This window comes from Aedes albopictus, chromosome 3 (assembly GCF_035046485.1).
Source record: "Aedes albopictus strain Foshan chromosome 3, AalbF5, whole genome shotgun sequence".
NCBI classification, from domain to species: Eukaryota; Metazoa; Arthropoda; class Insecta; order Diptera; family Culicidae; genus Aedes; species Aedes albopictus.
In genome coordinates this window covers 254,265,414-254,282,979 of record NC_085138.1, presented here as the reverse complement: position 1 = coordinate 254,282,979, position 17,566 = coordinate 254,265,414, and the positions used below count along the sequence as shown (strand labels likewise).

Here is a 17,566-nt window from a genome sequence, read left to right as displayed (position 1 = left end):
AGTGGTGCGCAATGTTTGGAACCATTATTTGCACTGTGTTCCTAATTTTCGCGCACTTTCAGTAAATGCATGTTGAACGTGAATACATGACTAATGAACCATTTAAATATTATGTAACACCAGTACTGATAATTTCCGGCCTGCCTCTCTACCATGTAGCAGATTTTGTATAGAAATTAGTAGAAAATTGTATGAACCGTAGCACTACGGCAGGCACTCTCCATCTGTCTACAATGAGACGTGATTTGTGAACAGCCCTTGGAACAGTCCTTCATTTGGATTTTCCGGCGGTCAATGTTAGGGACGATTCAAATATGACGTTCACAATTTTTTAGATTTTTAGAACCCCCTCTTCCCTGGGCCACCCCGCCACGCTTCATAGTATACCTAATACATGGCATATTACACTTTTTCAGACAACCCCAGCCCCATCCCCCCAAAGATGGACGTCATATTTAAATGATCCCTTATTGTTCCTATCCGTAACGGTCACTTAATTTATCCGGATGCTTTTACCTTTGAGATTTAGCCACAGGAAACAACCCCTCATGAAGTTTGGGTTGTTCACACGGTAGGTACCTAGTACGAATCGCAGACGAAATCAAGAACTCCGGAGGCCTCCGTTCCCCCTCTCTCGTAGGACAAAGTATTTCAACAAAGGTCAACTAAGGGCACACTACCTGATCTGAATAACTTTAGTTTAATGGGCAAACATTAAGTAATAGCATTTTTGATTACTTTTTTTGAGCAATTCATAGCATGCGCAAAGTTAGGCACACTATGCGCAAAGTTAGGAACAATCGAAGATATTGTGCGCAAAGTTAGGAACAAGGCAATGAAATAATTTTTCTATTTTAAGTATTTTTTGGTTAATAGACCCGTAACGTGGGTAGATCACCTTGGAATGGTGCGTTACGGCGTAAGATCTACCATTTCAAGTTTTGATCTTGCTATTTTCCAGCCTGGTTTATTTAAATGCAGGAACATTCCAGGATCAAGATTTGGTGTACTTTTTAACACAATTTATTTATTTATTTATTTATTTATTTATTCTATTTATTTTTTATTCTATTTATTTTTTACTGCTAATACATATACCGTTTGTTTCAGAGGGATGGAGGTAAATTTAACCTATATATAAATAACAATTTACAAAAATATAACAGTGGAGAACATATCACAATTTAATACTTTTTTCTATTTCAGATTTACAAGCAGGTAATCAGCGATCAAAACGGCGAAGTATTTCTTTCTTTAGAAAGGTCAAGATTACCGTACGATACAGTGACAAGTAGACCACGTTTTCCGTGTCGATTTATTCGTGCCGAGTTCCATAATTTCGATTTCTTTTTCGAACATTTACGATAATGTATTTTTGTTCATCACACCTTCAACTTATATTACGCATTGCGAACATTCGCGGATAATAAATATGAACAACGGTTTTATTATCCGCAATCTTATTAACACGGGAACGCGAAAAAAAAAATACAAGAACATAGATGAAACTCAAAAGCAACGATTCTAGTTGTTTAGTTGTCCAGTTTTCTCGTAAAGCTACGGTGCGGGTTTCGGTTTTACAGCATTGGCAGTAACACTAAGCGGAATTGCATACAGTTTATTTTCTGACTGAGAAACGATAAGCTTAAAACGTGCGTAATTACGAGTTGATCCGACATAAGCGTGGTTTAAAAATTATTCATACCCGGTATATACACCCTCATTCTTGTTTTCGATCGAATCCACTTTCGATCGAAAATCGTTCGCATTCCCGTTTACGACAGCAAAATCAAATGGCCTACTGATTCGATCGAACCAAAAACGTTCGAAAGTCGATACGTCCGTAAACAAGAATGGGGGTTGTTCGGATTGGTGAAAGTCTTCTAGCAGCGGAGTTACTCAACGCCAGCTTAAAGCTGCAAATGTATTTAATCATTAGAATTTTAATAATAGATTGGAATTAGTATTATTGCTTACATGGTCTTTGACCGTTCCTCTCAATTTTAGAGGGCCTTCGTTAGCGCTTTACTCGTGGGAGAAATCTATAATAACATAGTTTAGAGAACGAATCTTGACGAATCTCTGCCGTCTTACCTGGCTCTAGCTTATTACCGATACGCAATCGTCAGCTAGCTTAGCCGTTCTGCCAATTCAATGAAGCGCTATTATCGTTAAACCTAATAGATTAAGTAGATTACAATTTGCGATGCTAAATATAACCTAATTCATTTTACCCAAAATTTAACTGCTCATCGGTATTATAAATTCACTTTGTTATAATCAATTCACGAATTCTCAACGTAGTGTAGAAGAAATTTAGCAATAAGGTAATTATAGGTACATCTAAGGAACGAATTTCATGGAATTATAATTTTGCGGAACGAACATCAAACACGCTGTTAGTCTGTCGCAGTGACTATGCTTTTTCACCCCGATGACAATCTGATGACAGATATCCACGTCACTCACGAGAAGTGTCACCTAAAGCTTGAGCTCCAGGTTCGGTAGGCGAGAGAGGGTTTTCAGTGTTGCCATAACATGCCCCTCCCCGTGAATCCGGTGGTATTTCCCGACGGTTAGCTCTGGATTCACAGTCGTCCAAAATCTCCATTACTGCCAGTTTCACTACTGGTCGTTTAAACGTACCTGAAGCAGTCTTCACCATGACCTGACGTACCCTCCCGTCCTTGTTGATAATAAGCTCTTCAACCTTACCACGAACCCAAGTCCTCCTTTTGCCTTCCGTTACGTAGACCAAATCGCCGACTTCCACCGGCTTGGTGTCGCAAAACCATTTCGACCTTTTGTTCATTGCAGGGAAATACTCCTTCAGCCAGCGGTCCCACATGGTATCGGATAGATACTGAGACCGCATGTAACTGTTGCGAAGTGCTTCAGCTAAGTCCACTGGAGTCCTTAGTGGATTGTGGGCACCGGATGAATTCCCGAAGATAAAATGGTTCGGGGTTAATGCCTCAGTACCTCCCGACTCTTGTGGCATATATGTAAGGGGTCGTGAATTGATGAAACTTTCTGCTTCAGCCAGAACGGTTACCAAAACTTCATCATCGAGTTTCCTGCCGTCGTCCAATGCCCGCATTGCTTCCTTTACGCTTCTGACCATGCGCTCCCAGACGCCACCCATATGGGGCGCACCAGGAGGATTGAAGGTCCATTTGGTTTTGGCGTCCGTGAATGTGTCTGCACAGTCCAGATTGATTCTTCTTATTTGCTCCGCTAATATCCGACTGGCGCCGACAAAATTGGTCCCATTATCAGAAAAAATTTCTACTGGGGATCCTCTCCTCCGAACAAACCGCCGAATTGCCATTATGCAGGACGGTGTAGACAGGTCATATGCTACCTCGAGGTGGACTGCGCGGACCACGAGACACGTAAAGACCGCCACATAACGTTTCTCCCTGCGTCTTCCTACAACTACCTCTAGTGGCCCTAGATAGTCCAGTCCCACGTAGCTAAACGGACGGATGTACGGTGTCAAACGTTGTTCCGGTAGGGGCGCCATTCTAGGTGGTTGCGGCTTGCACTTCTTAATTTTGCACCACTGACATCCTTTAACTGCTTTATCGATCGTAGTACGCAGATTAGAAATCTCGAACCGCTGCCGAACCTGGTTCACCACAGTTTCTCTATTCGCGTGACCATATCGGCGATGATAGTGGTTTAGCAGTAACAAGGTTAGATGATGATTTCTTGGCATGATAATGGGGAAGCGAGCATCGAAGTCAGCGTACATGGCATGCGCGGTTCTTCCTTCAACCCTCAGAACACCATACTCGTCCGCAAATGGCGACTTCTTGAACAGAACGCTCGATTTTTCCAAATTCAGCCATTTGTCACTTGCCTTGTCTCGATTCTGTAGCAGTATTTCTGATTCGTCAGGATAGCTATCCGATTGTGCGATTCGAAACAACAGGTTTTCTGCTTCCAAAAATTCCCTCTGCCGCAAAGGTGTCTGGAGTGCGGGAACAGACTGTGGGAAATACCGTGAGCCCAAATAAAATGAATTAAAAAAGAAAATGAATGAAACAAAACAAAATAAATAACGTTGTATTGATTGCCTTATTATGAAAAATTGAAATAAATTGGTAAAGTGCATACCATCCTCACAGTTCAGTTTCAGCGCGATTTACTTTTCCGTGATAGTTGGAGCATTTTCAGCTCCAGGGGTTTCTTCCAACCGATCAAGGCGGAAGTTAGAAAAAAACAGAACAAAAACCGAACCGAACAGCCTACGAAGAATCACGCGAGAGAGTGGGAGAATTTCTTCATAATTGTCGGGTTCGGCATCATGCAACCGGAGTGTGCGAGCTGAGTGAGAAGCAAACGGTCTCTAATGAGAGGAACGGGTACAGCCGCGCATGTGTGTGCGATCATGTGCGTTTCCTCCGTCTCTTTCGCTCTTGTCGGCAGTCGAGAATGTGAGAGTGTAGGTGAGTAAACTCTCCGATCCCCCTTTGAACGATCGGGGATCGGGTGCATGACGGAGATCTGTGGTACGATTCGGCATTCAGTTGACGACGCTTGCCACGGACGGGTGCAAATTTTAGTGTTTGGGATGGAACGACGGGAGTACCCCAAGCCAGCCAGATCTATGGACGCGCAAGAAAATTCGGCCGATGGACACCGCAACGTGGACGTTCCGGTGAATTTTGCTGATGGGCACCAAAACGCGGACGTGACACAAAATTCGGTGGATGGGCACCACAATGGCGCAGCAAACGCTCCCATGCGGTAAGTAGCAGGGAAAAACTGTTGGGTGATTATGTGAAGAATACGGTGTAAGCGGTTAGTGCAGTGATGGTGCAACCGGCATTTGTAGCTAAAAATGGCCGCGAGGGGAAACAAAAGGTGTCGAATGGATGAAATTTGCTGGAGTCAAGCGGAATCGTGGAAGGGACACACTATGGAAGTTGGAAATGGATTATGTAAATTGCGAACGTGTTCCAACGGAGGAGTGACATAAGGGTGGCTGAACTATTGAATGCTTTCCGACGGAAGGGCGGAAATGCGTCGGGATGAAAAATATGGAATAGATGGTGTGGCAAATGTCAGTGGAAAGTCGATCAGATGGAAACGTGGTAGTAAAATTTTAAAATTATCAAGACTTAATACGCAAAACATAGCAACCGTTCCGACGGAAGGGCGGAACTGGAATAACGAGACTATTGAGTGCTTTCCGACGGAAGGGCGGAAAAGCGCAATTATTGCATGCTTTCCGACGGAAGGACGGAAAAGCGCTGTGTTTCAAATATATATATTTGCTTTTTTTGATGGAAGGGTGAAAAAGTAGTTTTGTCGAAATTTGAAAAAAAAGTTCAAAAATAAATGAGCGGCATGAGAAAAAGAACAATGATTATAACATATCTGAATTTACAGTGTTCAAAGGTGGAAAAAATGTGAAAACGAATGGTTTCGGCACAGACAAACAGACGTAACACTTGCGAAATTTCTATCGACCACGCTTTTAACGATCATTTCAAATTTTCATAGTTGTGGCTCTCACAACCAGAGGCGCGCCCATCGTTTTTCTATGCGTTTGACGTTTCACACTAGCGCCTTCTATTGACGATATTGCACACCACAGTGATTCGTGCAACTTTTCCACCAGGTGATGGTAGTGTGAACTGGGCGATGGATTTCCATGAAAATCATTCAAGGTGTTACGTCTGTTTGTCTGTGGTTTCGGGTTAAATAAAAATGGCTCAACGTAACTTATTGTTCAGACTGGACGCCAAGAGAAAGATTATATGGGGTCTCAAATCAGCGTAGAAATTAAAGCTTTTAGAGAACGCGTGTGCCAGAAACAAGAAGTGATGTTTGATAAAACGAGACGGGGCTTTTTATTGGTATCCATAGTATGGATTTGGAAGTGATGTACGATCGCGTGGATATTGTTGAAAAATGAATTTTATTCTATGTTTGTATTGCAATCATCTTGCATTCCACTGTATAATGCAAAATTCTTGGATACTAAAAGTAACGCTAAGAGAAAATTGATGTGATCGATAATGAAAGAAAGTTCCAGAAGACACAGTCTTAGTGAATAGAATGGAATAATTTGTACTGCATAGAGAAAAATTGGTTAGATGTGGTTTTCAAATTGGACATATAGATGCACAATTCTTACGCTTTGTACATAAGATACTAAGAGAAATTTTTTATTTGATTGTTTCAGCGAGCCAACGTCAAAGAAGAAGAAAGTTAAAGTCGCTAAGGCGTCTAAGACGACGGACAAATCATCGAAAACCGACAAGTTCAAAGCATTAAGTAAGGAGCTGGAGGAATCTAAGGCTCGTATGTTAGCTTTGGAGGAGGCGCTGGCACGAGAACGTGCGGAAAAGGAGGCTTTGAAAGCACGTGCGGACATTTTGAACAATAGTCGATGTGTTGTCGAGGAGAGCAGCGTTGACTTCGATGGAGCGCCAAGACCATGTAGTACTCGTCGAGCAGCAACGGTGACGAACGCCGAAGAAACTCGTTTCATGTCATCGGTGACCCAGCTTTCAGTGTCCTCGCTGAACGTCCCGGAGTGTGTTCCACTGGCGGACGACGATGACATCAACAGACACTCTTTTGAGATGTGGAAGGACCTGTTGATCGACTCGATGAAGTTGGCAGGGATTCAAGATGAAGAAACCAGATTCACCCTGTTCAAAATCAAGGCCGGGCCCCGACTACTTGGGGTATTCAAGAACACAAGCTCCACCGAGGATGCTCCCTCTGCAGAAACACAGCCGTTTGCCAATGCAATGCACCGTTTGAAAGCCTACTTCGGTTCGGGGTCAGACATTATGTTGCAGAGGAGAAAACTTGCGCTAATGTCCCAGAAACCAGATGAGTCTGATCTGCAGTTCGTCAATCGCGTTGCAGCGACCGCACGGCTATGTGAATTCAGTACAGGAAAAGAGTTCGAAGAAATCACCGGAACAGTCGCAGGACAGGCACGAAATCGTGATGTACGGACAGCAGCGCTACGAATCCTGAACAAAGGGGGTTCAATCACTGACTTGGTCGATAAAGTTCGCGAGATCGAAACCATTCGACTAAACGAGGAGTACTACAGGCAAAAACACATTCAGTCAGAGCCGGCAGTCATTGCACCGATAAGAGCAGATTATCCCAGGAACCAAGCAGCCCGTGGTCGTTTCCACCCGTATCAGTCGGCGCCTGCTTTCAATTCTCGGGGCAAATCACGTTTCGGAGAATTCGCTAGTCAACGCAACACCCGTCGTGACACGCCCGGGCATCGAGGAACAAACTATGACCGCGGAGAACGATGCTGGAGATGTGGAAACGTGTACCACTTGCCTTCGGAATGTCCAGCCATTGACAAGATCTGTCGAAACTGCAGCAAAGTTGGTCATTTTCAAAGAGTTTGCAGGGCTCCATTCAGACCGGCTGTGATGAACGAGTTCAAATCGGAAATACCAGAAGCGAGCATCAAGAAGGTAGCAGCAGTCGAAGAGATGGATGTGGAACCAAAACCGGAGAATGTAAGTGATGTACCCGGAAATTAATGATAATGTATACCGATATTTGATTTTTATACCTGTGACAGCATTCATAGGCGTTGTCGTTTAATTTGTTTCATGATTGATTTCGTTTCATTGTTTAATCTATCAAAATAATTTGATATGCTTTCATTTATTGAATAAAATGAATTCAAACAATAAATTTATAGCATCTTTTATTTAATTAAAAGTTATTCCTTGTAAAAAAGGTCTGAAATAAGTTAGTCGTCAACGGTATTATTGGAAATCAATAGCATCAGTATTCGAAGAAAGATCTATGCGTTCACTGTTAATTAGTGTTTATTCCATCACAGGTTGAGATCGCAAAACTGGCTCAAGAGGTGTCTCCTATGACTGTTTTGAAGGACGAAGGAATAATAGCAGCCACGGTTGCAGGAATGCAGTGTGAATTTTTAATTGATTCGGGCGCACATGTGAATACTTTCACAAATACGTTATTTCAAAAGCTAATGAGCAAGACAGATTACAGCAGCTCCGTATATAACCTTAAAAATCAAGCAGATAGATCCCTCCGCGCATATGCCACAGCAGGTGAAATTGCGGTTATTGCTACTTTCGAAGCACATCTTTTCATTTCGGACGATCGACCGATACTGATGGAAAAGTTTTATGTGGTAGACGAACGGCGTTCGTTGTTGAGTAGGCCGACAGCTACTCGATATTGCGTGCTGATGCTTGGAATGAAAGTCCCAGTAACGTTCAAGGAAGACAAAAGCGTTGCTTGGGTCGATGCAAGATTACATTCAGCGGACATATTGTCCGTTTCTGGTAGCACTCCGTTCCCGAAGTTCAATATACCACCAGTAAGGATCAACTACAACAAGGACGTGGCCCCTTGCCGCAATATATTCACCAACATTCCGTTAGCGATAAAACCGATGGTGCAACAGAGATTAAACCAATTGATGGCAGCAGATATTATTGAGCCCGTGTCTGACGAAATGGACAAGTCCTTTTGCTCATCGGTGCTTGTTGTCCCAAAGGGTGGCGAAGACTTCAGACTGGTTATTGACCTCAGAGGTCCAAATCAGTACATTTACCGAACACCATTTGTAATGCCTACCCTAGAAAAGATCCTTGCGGAATTGGATGGCGCTCGTTGGTTTTCGACAATTGATTTGTCGAACGCGTTTTATCATGTCGAATTGGATCAACAGTCGCGCCATTTGACAAATTTCTACACGGAATTTGGAGTATACCGGTGCATTCGACTTCCCTTCGGATTATGTAATGCCCCTGACATATTCCAGGAAGTTTTGGAGAAGAACATCCTGGGTGGTTGCAAGGGGGTAGTCAACTATTTGGATGATGTTTTAGTTCACGGGAAGACGAAAGAGGAACACGATGCCAATCTCGCAGAAGTACTAGCCCGTTTCCAGAGCCACAACGTCCAACTCAACGATTCGAAGTGCGTTTACGGGAGCCAAACAGTGAAGTTTGTGGGCTTCATCTTGACCCCAGATGGATGGATGGTAGAAGGCGATAAAATAGACGCCATAAAGAATTTCAGGAAACCAACAACCTGTTCCGAGGTTAAAAGCTTCTTGGGCCTCGTAACATTCACAGACAAGTTCATTCGAAATCGTGCGGATAAGACAGAGAACCTACGAAAACTGGCTAACTCAGTATACTTTTATTGGACTTCGGAAGAGGAACGGGAGTTTAACTTTTTGCGGAATGATGCGTTAAACGACATTACGAAACTTGGATACTACAGTGTCACGGACGATGTTGAGCTATTTGTAGATGCCTCTCCAACGGGACTGGGAGCAGTAGTAGTGCAACACAACTCTGAGGGCACCCCAAGGATTATTGCATGCGCGTCAAAAGCATTAACTGCGCCCGAGAAACGCTACCCACAAACGCAAAAGGAAGCGTTAGCCGTTGTGTGGGCGGTAGAGCGTTTTGCGTACTATCTCTTAGGTCGCTTCTTCGTCATCCGTACAGATTCGGAGGCCAATGAATTTATATTCAGTTCGCAACATCGGTTGGGTAAAAGAGCGGTCTCCCGGGCTGAATCATGGGCGTTGAGACTCCAGCCATACGATTTCGAGATCAAGAGAGTACCTGGAGAGCAAAATGTGGCGGACGCCCTTTCAAGGTTAGTAACCATTCAGTGACACATAGAACAGGGGTTAGGGTAATATATTTTACCGTTTATCGTTTAGATTGATCCAGGATACTCAGAATCCCATTCCCTTTGAGGAGGAAGACTCTAACAACTTTCTGTACACGTTAGATTCCGGGTGTATGGAAATCACATGGGATGAAATCGAACAATTCTCTGGACAAGACGATGAGCTGATCAATGTGAAGGAAGCAGTAAAAAAGAACTGGTGGCCGAAACATTTGCAAAAATTTGAGGCCCACAAGAAAGAGCTACACATCTTGGGAGATCTCATATTTAAGAGCGAAAGTACGGTTCTTCCGAAAGCTTTGCGAAATAAGGCTATGAATTCGGCTCACGGGGGTCATGTTGGCGAGGTCGCAATGAAAAGAATCATGCGCAGATTCTTTTGGTGGCCAGGCATGTCACAGGATGTAGTACAGTTTGTGAAAAGTTGCGAAACTTGTGCAGTACTGGCTCGTAAAAACCCACCTCTACCGTTGTCCAGTAGAGAGCTTCCGGAAGGCCCCTGGGAGATCATCCAGATTGATTTTCTTTCCATTCCTGGGACTGGAGTGGGCACATTTTTGGTGGTTGTTGACACATATTCTCGATATTTGTCAGTAATCGAGATGGGCCACACCGATGCGAACAACACCAACAGAGCACTTTGCCAAACTTTCCGGACTTGGGGTTTCCCAACGATTATCCAAAGCGATAATGGGCCGCCGTTCCAAAGCTCGGTTTTCATTGAGTTTTGGGAGGAAAGAGGAGTGAAAATCCGAAAATCGATACCTCTCTGTCCGCAGACAAATGGAATAGTCGAACGGCAGAACCAGGGTCTGATCAAGGCGGTAGCTTCCGCAAAATTGGACGGCGTAAACTGGCGAGAAGCATTACAACTTTACGTCCACAAACATAATACATTGATTCCTCATTCTCGGCTAGGCGTTACGCCTTTTGAGCTGTTGGTCGGGTGGAGGTATCGAGGCACCTTCCCTAGCCTGTGGAGCGGGTCGGAAACAAAGCAATTGGATCGATTGGATGTAAGGGAGCGAGACTGTGAAGCCAAGTTTCTGAGCAAGCAGTATGCAGACTTAGCACATGGGGCCAAAGAATCTGATATTCGCATCGGTGACACGGTATTGATGGCTCAACAAAAGAAATCGAAGGTAGATCCAACATTCTCATCGGAACGTTTTACTGTAATAGCAAGGCAGGGAGCTAAAGTTGTTCTGGTCAACAGTGGGAACGTTCAATATACCAGAAACGTTCAGGATGTGAGGAGAGCCCCATTGAATCATCACACAAGCCTCGAAGAGATTACAGGTGAAACCCAGCCCGCCCTTGAGGAGGGTGCAAGCCACTCTCCAGCGAACACTGGAAGAACCGATGACACAACTACAAGAGTTTTACGACAACGCGATACTCTGCGGAAACCGGCGAAGCTTGATGACCGTTTTGTGTATAATATTTACTGTTGAGAGTAGAGACGGGATGGAATGTGGGAAATACCGTGAGCCCAAATAAAATGAATTAAAAAAGAAAATGAATGAAACAAAACAAAATAAATAACGTTGTATTGATTGCCTTATTATGAAAAATTGAAATAAATTGGTAAAGTGCATACCATCCTCACAGTTCAGTTTCAGCGCGATTTACTTTTCCGTGATAGTTGGAGCATTTTCAGCTCCAGGGGTTTCTTCCAACCGATCAAGGCGGAAGTTAGAAAAAAACAGAACAAAAACCGAACCGAACAGCCTACGAAGAATCACGCGAGAGAGTGGGAGAATTTCTTCATAATTGTCGGGTTCGGCATCATGCAACCGGAGTGTGCGAGCTGAGTGAGAAGCAAACGGTCTCTAATGAGAGGAACGGGTACAGCCGCGCATGTGTGTGCGATCATGTGCGTTTCCTCCGTCTCTTTCGCTCTTGTCGGCAGTCGAGAATGTGAGAGTGTAGGTGAGTAAACTCTCCGATCCCCCTTTGAACGATCGGGGATCGGGTGCATGACGGAGATCTGTGGTACGATTCGGCATTCAGTTGACGACGCTTGCCACGGACGGGTGCAAATTTTAGTGTTTGGGATGGAACGACGGGAGTACCCCAAGCCAGCCAGATCTATGGACGCGCAAGAAAATTCGGCCGATGGACACCGCAACGTGGACGTTCCGGTGAATTTTGCTGATGGGCACCAAAACGCGGACGTGACACAAAATTCGGTGGATGGGCACCACACAGACCAGGTCGCAGACTTCAGCACCTTTTCAGTCACGATTACAGCTTCTATTGGTAGCCCCTTGAGTCGCAGTTTGCAGTTGGAGATAAATCGCTTGACTAGCGCTACTGTTCGGAGCAAAGTCTCCCACTTGGAAAAGCGGCTCACATCGATTATACCGCCTGGCATGGGGCAGGTGGTATGATGCAGAACAAAACGAGGCCTTAATTCTTCTTCTGTTCTTGAGAGTCCAGTATCCTTCGTCGGCCAACATTCTTCGGGGGTATAAAGAAAGTCCGGACCATTGAACCATCTTCCATCGGACGTAGGCTCCGTCTCCTTGCACCATTTTGTCAAGCAATCCGCGATGTTTTTCTGCGACGCAATCCAATTCCATTGTTCCGGTTGAGTAAGGGAAAGAATCTCTCCAATACGGTGTGCGACGTATGTTTTAAACTTCCGATGGTCAGAACGAATCCAACTTAGCACTGTGCTGCTGTCTGTCCACAGATAGCGTTTTGTTATCTTCAACGAGTGATTGGTACAAACACTATCCATAAGCCTCGATCCAAGAACCGCCGCTTGTAGTTCCATTCGAGGGATCGACATGGCCTTGAGCGGTGCTACCTTGCTCCTGGCCATCACCAATGTGCATCGCACTTTTCCTTCTGAAACGGATCGCAAATACGCAGCACATCCGTAGGCCTGCTCACTGGCGTCTGTGAAGACGTGCAATTGCAAATCCGACAGGTCCTCGGGCCGTACATGCCCAAAATAGCATCGGGGTACCTTCACGCAGTTCAATTTGGAAAGAAGTTTGGTCCATTCACACCATTTAGAAAACAAATCGTCTCCTATCTCTTCATCCCAATCCGTACCAGCACGCCACAGATCCTGCATGATAATCTTGCCATGGATCAGATAGGGCGACAAAAGCCCAAGAGGATCGAAAAAGCTCATAATGCACCGCAAAGTTGCTCTTTTCGTCGGACGTCGGCTGCCTTGTATGTAATCTATCAAGCTCTCGTGCAAATCAATAGAAAACAAGAACACGTCTTCTGTTGGCTCCCAGGTCATGCCAAGCACTCTTTCTGACATCTGCGTATCCGTGGCGATTTGCAGTGATTTCTTCGCGTCTTCCTCTCCCAACATTCCGAGGACTTTGGGGCTATTGCTAACCCAATTCCTCATTTCAAAGCCAGCACGTGCATGAATTTCCCTCACTTGTATAGCTCGTATCCCTGCTTCCTGTGGTGTGTCGAGGCTATCATAGTAGTCATCCATATAGGTCTTTTCTTTTATGGCCGCACTAGCATCCGGAAATTCTTCCTTGCAGGTATCCGCGTTCAACCTCATTACGTACATCGCAGAGCAAGGGGAGCACGTTGCCCCAAACGTCGCAACGTCCATCACGTACACGTCGGGGGGTTTGCTGTTGTCAAATCTGAAGAGGAACAGCTGAAAGCGCTTATCGGATTGTCTCATTCTTAGCTGATGAAACATTTCTCGCACATCCCCTCCGAATCCAATGCTGCGTTCTCGAAATTTACAGATAATCGAGGGAAGCGTAACGAGTTGGTCCGGGCCTTTCAGAAGTTGGGAATTGAGTGAGATACCATTCACACAAGCGGCAGCATCCCAAACTAGTCGTTTCTTCCCGGGCTTCTTAGGGTGGGATACCACATTCAATGGTAGATACCAAACTTGATGTTTATTCATTGCAGCAAGCTCTTCTTCTGTGGCCTTATGAGCATACCCTTTGCGGATGTACTCATTAATTTGGTTGTGTACGTTCGAGCGCAACTCAGGGTTTTTCGCCAATTTGATCTCCAAACTTCGCATTCTGGACAAAGCCATCGAACGACTATCTGGCAATTGTGTGTTGTCCGACTTCCACAACAGTCCAGTTTCATATCGCCCGTCGACTTTCACCGTGGTGCTCTCCAGCATTTTTCGAGCGCGCCTTTCCTCCGCAGGTTCTAGCAAAGGAAAAGACGAAATCCCTGCTTCCTCGAGCTCATATTGCTTTCGAACCAAATCGTTCAATTCTTGGTCACCATCACAGCCACATCTATGAACGCTGACGATTCCAGGAATAACAGAACCGGTCGAGACCGGTCCGTAGATTGTCCAGCCAAGAAGGCATCTAACTGCTATTGGCTCGCCAGATCCACCTGTTCGACATTCTAGAGGCGAGAACAGCTCAATATTATCGAGTCCAATCAGTACCCGTGGAACAGCCTTTTCGTACGAAGCCACTGGGACATCGCGCAGGTAGGGATATCGTTCATGCAGATTCTCTATCGACAGACTCTGACGCGGTAGATTGAGAGAGCCAACGGTGTGGGCTGAATTTAAACGGTAACAGCTTGTTTGCCCCTCGCCGGTGACGACTATGTCTGTACGTTGTGAAGCGTACTCCACTCGTCCGATGTCCGATGTCCATTTCAACTCCAGGGGTTCCGGTACGCCTTCAATTCCTAGCTGATGAGTCAAGCTGTCTTCCACCAGTGTCATATTAGAGCCTTCATCCAGAAATGCATACGTATTGCAACTGCGAGAACCGTGATGCAGCGTTAGCGGTATGATCCTGAAGAGCACTGATTTTTTCGATCGTTCGTGAATTTGTACGACACCCTGCGATAGGGTGATCGATCTGTGCAGTAACGGATGGTGTCGTCCTTGGCAGTCATTCACGTCACAACGGATTTTTGAACGGCATCTCCATTTGCCATGATCATAGAGACACACGTTGCATAGCTTCCATCGTTCGACCGCCTTAGCCCGGTTGTCTACGTCCATTTGCTGAAATTTGTCGCAATTCCGAACCCTATGGTCAGTTCCGGCGCATATTGGACAAGGTTGTCTCTCAGAACTGTCCTTATCCTTGGCGGTGGAAGCGTGAGTGTAGATTTGCCCCTTCTCCCGCCGTGGCTGTTTGTCCGATTTCGAGGGTCCTTGTTTTGGTTGAACTAGAGTGGTAACTTCGCTAGCGTCGGCTACCAATGTCTCCATGAATTCGCCGAACTCTTTGAGCGATGGGTGCCTAAACAACCTCTTGAACCGAACCCATTCTAGCTTCACAGTGGCCGGCAATTTCTCCACTAGTTCTTCGAGGAGTGTGGGGTTGAACAAGTGTCCTTGCAGGTTAGCTGCTTCTAGATGGTCGCACAGCTGATTAACGGCCATCCCGAAGGCCATCAAAGTGTCAAGCCTCTCCGGTTTAGGCGTCTCCAAACGTCGCACTTTCTGTAAGAGATTTTTCACTAGTAGCTCTGGCCTTCCATATAAACGGCGTAATGTTTCCATGATCGAAGGGACACTGTGAGGGAACATAAGCTTCGTCAGGACTGCTTCTCGAGCCGGACCATGAAGGCATTCTCGTAGTCGAATCAGGTTTTCGATGTTTGAAAACCCACAAGCCGTGTTTCCCGTCTCAAAACTGCTATAGAATAGCGGCCAGTCTTCCGGGTCTCCAGAAAAACTCGGTAACTTCTTTGGCCATATCTGTCGCGCCGATAGCTGCTCGGCTGTGGGCCCTACTTCTCTCGTTACACTTCTTGCCACTGAACCAGCGAAGCTCGGCGATTCTTGACCGAAATACGGGCCCTGGTCCTCCAGTTCTTCTTCGCGTTCGGGTCTTCTTACATCTTTAAGTAATTGTTCGGATTGGTGAAAGTCTTCTAGCAGCGGAGTTACTCAACGCCAGCTTAAAGCTGCAAATGTATTTAATCATTAGAATTTTAATAATAGATTGGAATTAGTATTATTGCTTACATGGTCTTTGACCGTTCCTCTCAATTTTAGAGGGCCTTCGTTAGCGCTTTACTCGTGGGAGAAATCTATAATAACATAGTTTAGAGAACGAATCTTGACGAATCTCTGCCGTCTTACCTGGCTCTAGCTTATTACCGATACGCAATCGTCAGCTAGCTTAGCCGTTCTGCCAATTCAATGAAGCGCTATTATCGTTAAACCTAATAGATTAAGTAGATTACAATTTGCGATGCTAAATATAACCTAATTCATTTTACCCAAAATTTAACTGCTCATCGGTATTATAAATTCACTTTGTTATAATCAATTCACGAATTCTCAACGTAGTGTAGAAGAAATTTAGCAATAAGGTAATTATAGGTACATCTAAGGAACGAATTTCATGGAATTATAATTTTGCGGAACGAACATCAAACACGCTGTTAGTCTGTCGCAGTGACTATGCTTTTTCACCCCGATGACAATCTGATGACAGATATCCACGTCACTCACGAGAAGTGTCACCTAAAGCTTGAGCTCCAGGTTCGGTAGGCGAGAGAGGGTTTTCAGTGTTGCCATAACAGGGGTGATAATTAAATTTAATACACAAACATACAATAAAATTATTGTATTTTTCCGACAGCCGGCTGGCGGAAAACTAAATCATATCAAGGGTTGCATAGCTCACATCACTTACCAATGTGAATCCAGATCTATGTAACTTTCTATCCCTTCCCTTCCCACTAACAAACTTCCTTCCTGTGACAACCGTGGGGATGCGGAGGTACACATGGTCTCTAGTAGCAACGGATGTCACACCAACATTCCTTCCCTTCCCCGATGACCGTAAGGACGTGGCCGGCGCCGGTACTGACAATTTAAAGTTTTGAACCTTCAAAATTGCACATTGAGGATGGAAAGCTACACCCAGGCCCCATCCATTTGGTTCCCTGTGCAATGTTGACTGTTCTGGTCAGTAACGGAGTAGCAACTACGAATTGTACGGTCATCTCATGCTCATGCTCATGCTCATGCTTTAAGTATTTTTTGGTTAATATTATGATTTTTTTTATATTGCAGACTAAAAGAAGGATCATAAGTCTATCGTATGAGCATGCTGTTCATGATATATTTTGTTTGTTCGTATTTTTTATAACGACTAGAAATTTGATTTTTCTTAACTGCGCAAAGTTTGGTGCATACACGGTAGTAGCTCTTGTTTACTCAGTATGGATATGGAGCATATATGAATGCGGAACAAATCTTATATTTTGACGTTTTTCGTTGAGAAAATGTGAATTACCTAAAAGGTGACCCATCTTACCCCGCCCTTTTTTCACGGCGCAAAATCGATCACTTTCTAAAACTGCCTGTTTAACATCATATTTTGTATTTAATGATCTTTTTATCGACCTTTAGCATAGCTAACTAGTGTATTGAAGAGTAGCGGACGAATACAAACCAATACGATTTGTATTTACAAAGTTATGGTGATGCATCCTTAGGTGACCCATCTTGCCCCGCCCCACCCTACATTAAAGTCAGCTTTGAACAACACAGCCGAGAGCACCATCGGGTACGTGGAACGAGGTTCCACGTGGAGTGCAGAGCGATTTTGAAAAAGAACGCAGCGCGGGCTGTAATGCTGCAGCAAGGAACCCGCAGTACATGGAAGGTTACAAACAGAAGGGGGGGGAGGAAATGACGGCTGAAAGAAGTAAAGGACGAAGAACAAGAACTGCTATATCGCAAGTCGAATTCTTCAAGGAATAAAAACAAGAGCCTCTTGATGGACGTACGTGAGGTAATTGAAAGGTGGAAACAGCACTTCGATGAGAACCTGAGTGGCGAGGAAAACCAGAGCACGGGAGACCAAGGCAACGGAGAAAATGACTACGCCGGCATAAGAGGCCGGCAATGATCCAACTT

At 44.8% G+C, this 17,566-nt stretch overlaps 2 protein-coding genes across 2 annotated transcripts; both read right to left on the bottom strand.

Annotated features, from left to right (window-relative positions):
• Positions 1 to 2,461: 2,461 nt before the first annotated feature.
• LOC134290707 (uncharacterized) lies at positions 2,462 to 3,757 on the bottom strand. Its single transcript, XM_062857884.1, has one exon. It carries the CDS (start codon positions 3,755 to 3,757, stop codon positions 2,462 to 2,464), a length of 1,296 nt encoding a protein of 431 aa, XP_062713868.1.
• An 8,348-nt stretch (positions 3,758 to 12,105) lies between these two features.
• Positions 12,106 to 17,172, bottom strand: LOC134290706 (uncharacterized). Its single transcript, XM_062857883.1, has 3 exons — positions 15,916 to 17,172; positions 12,431 to 15,858; positions 12,106 to 12,156 (listed from the first exon to the last, which is right to left on the bottom strand). Exons 2-3 carry the CDS (start codon positions 15,215 to 15,217, stop codon positions 12,106 to 12,108), a joined length of 2,838 nt encoding a protein of 945 aa, XP_062713867.1. The 5' UTR covers positions 15,218 to 15,858; positions 15,916 to 17,172.
• Positions 17,173 to 17,566: the final 394 nt, after the last annotated feature.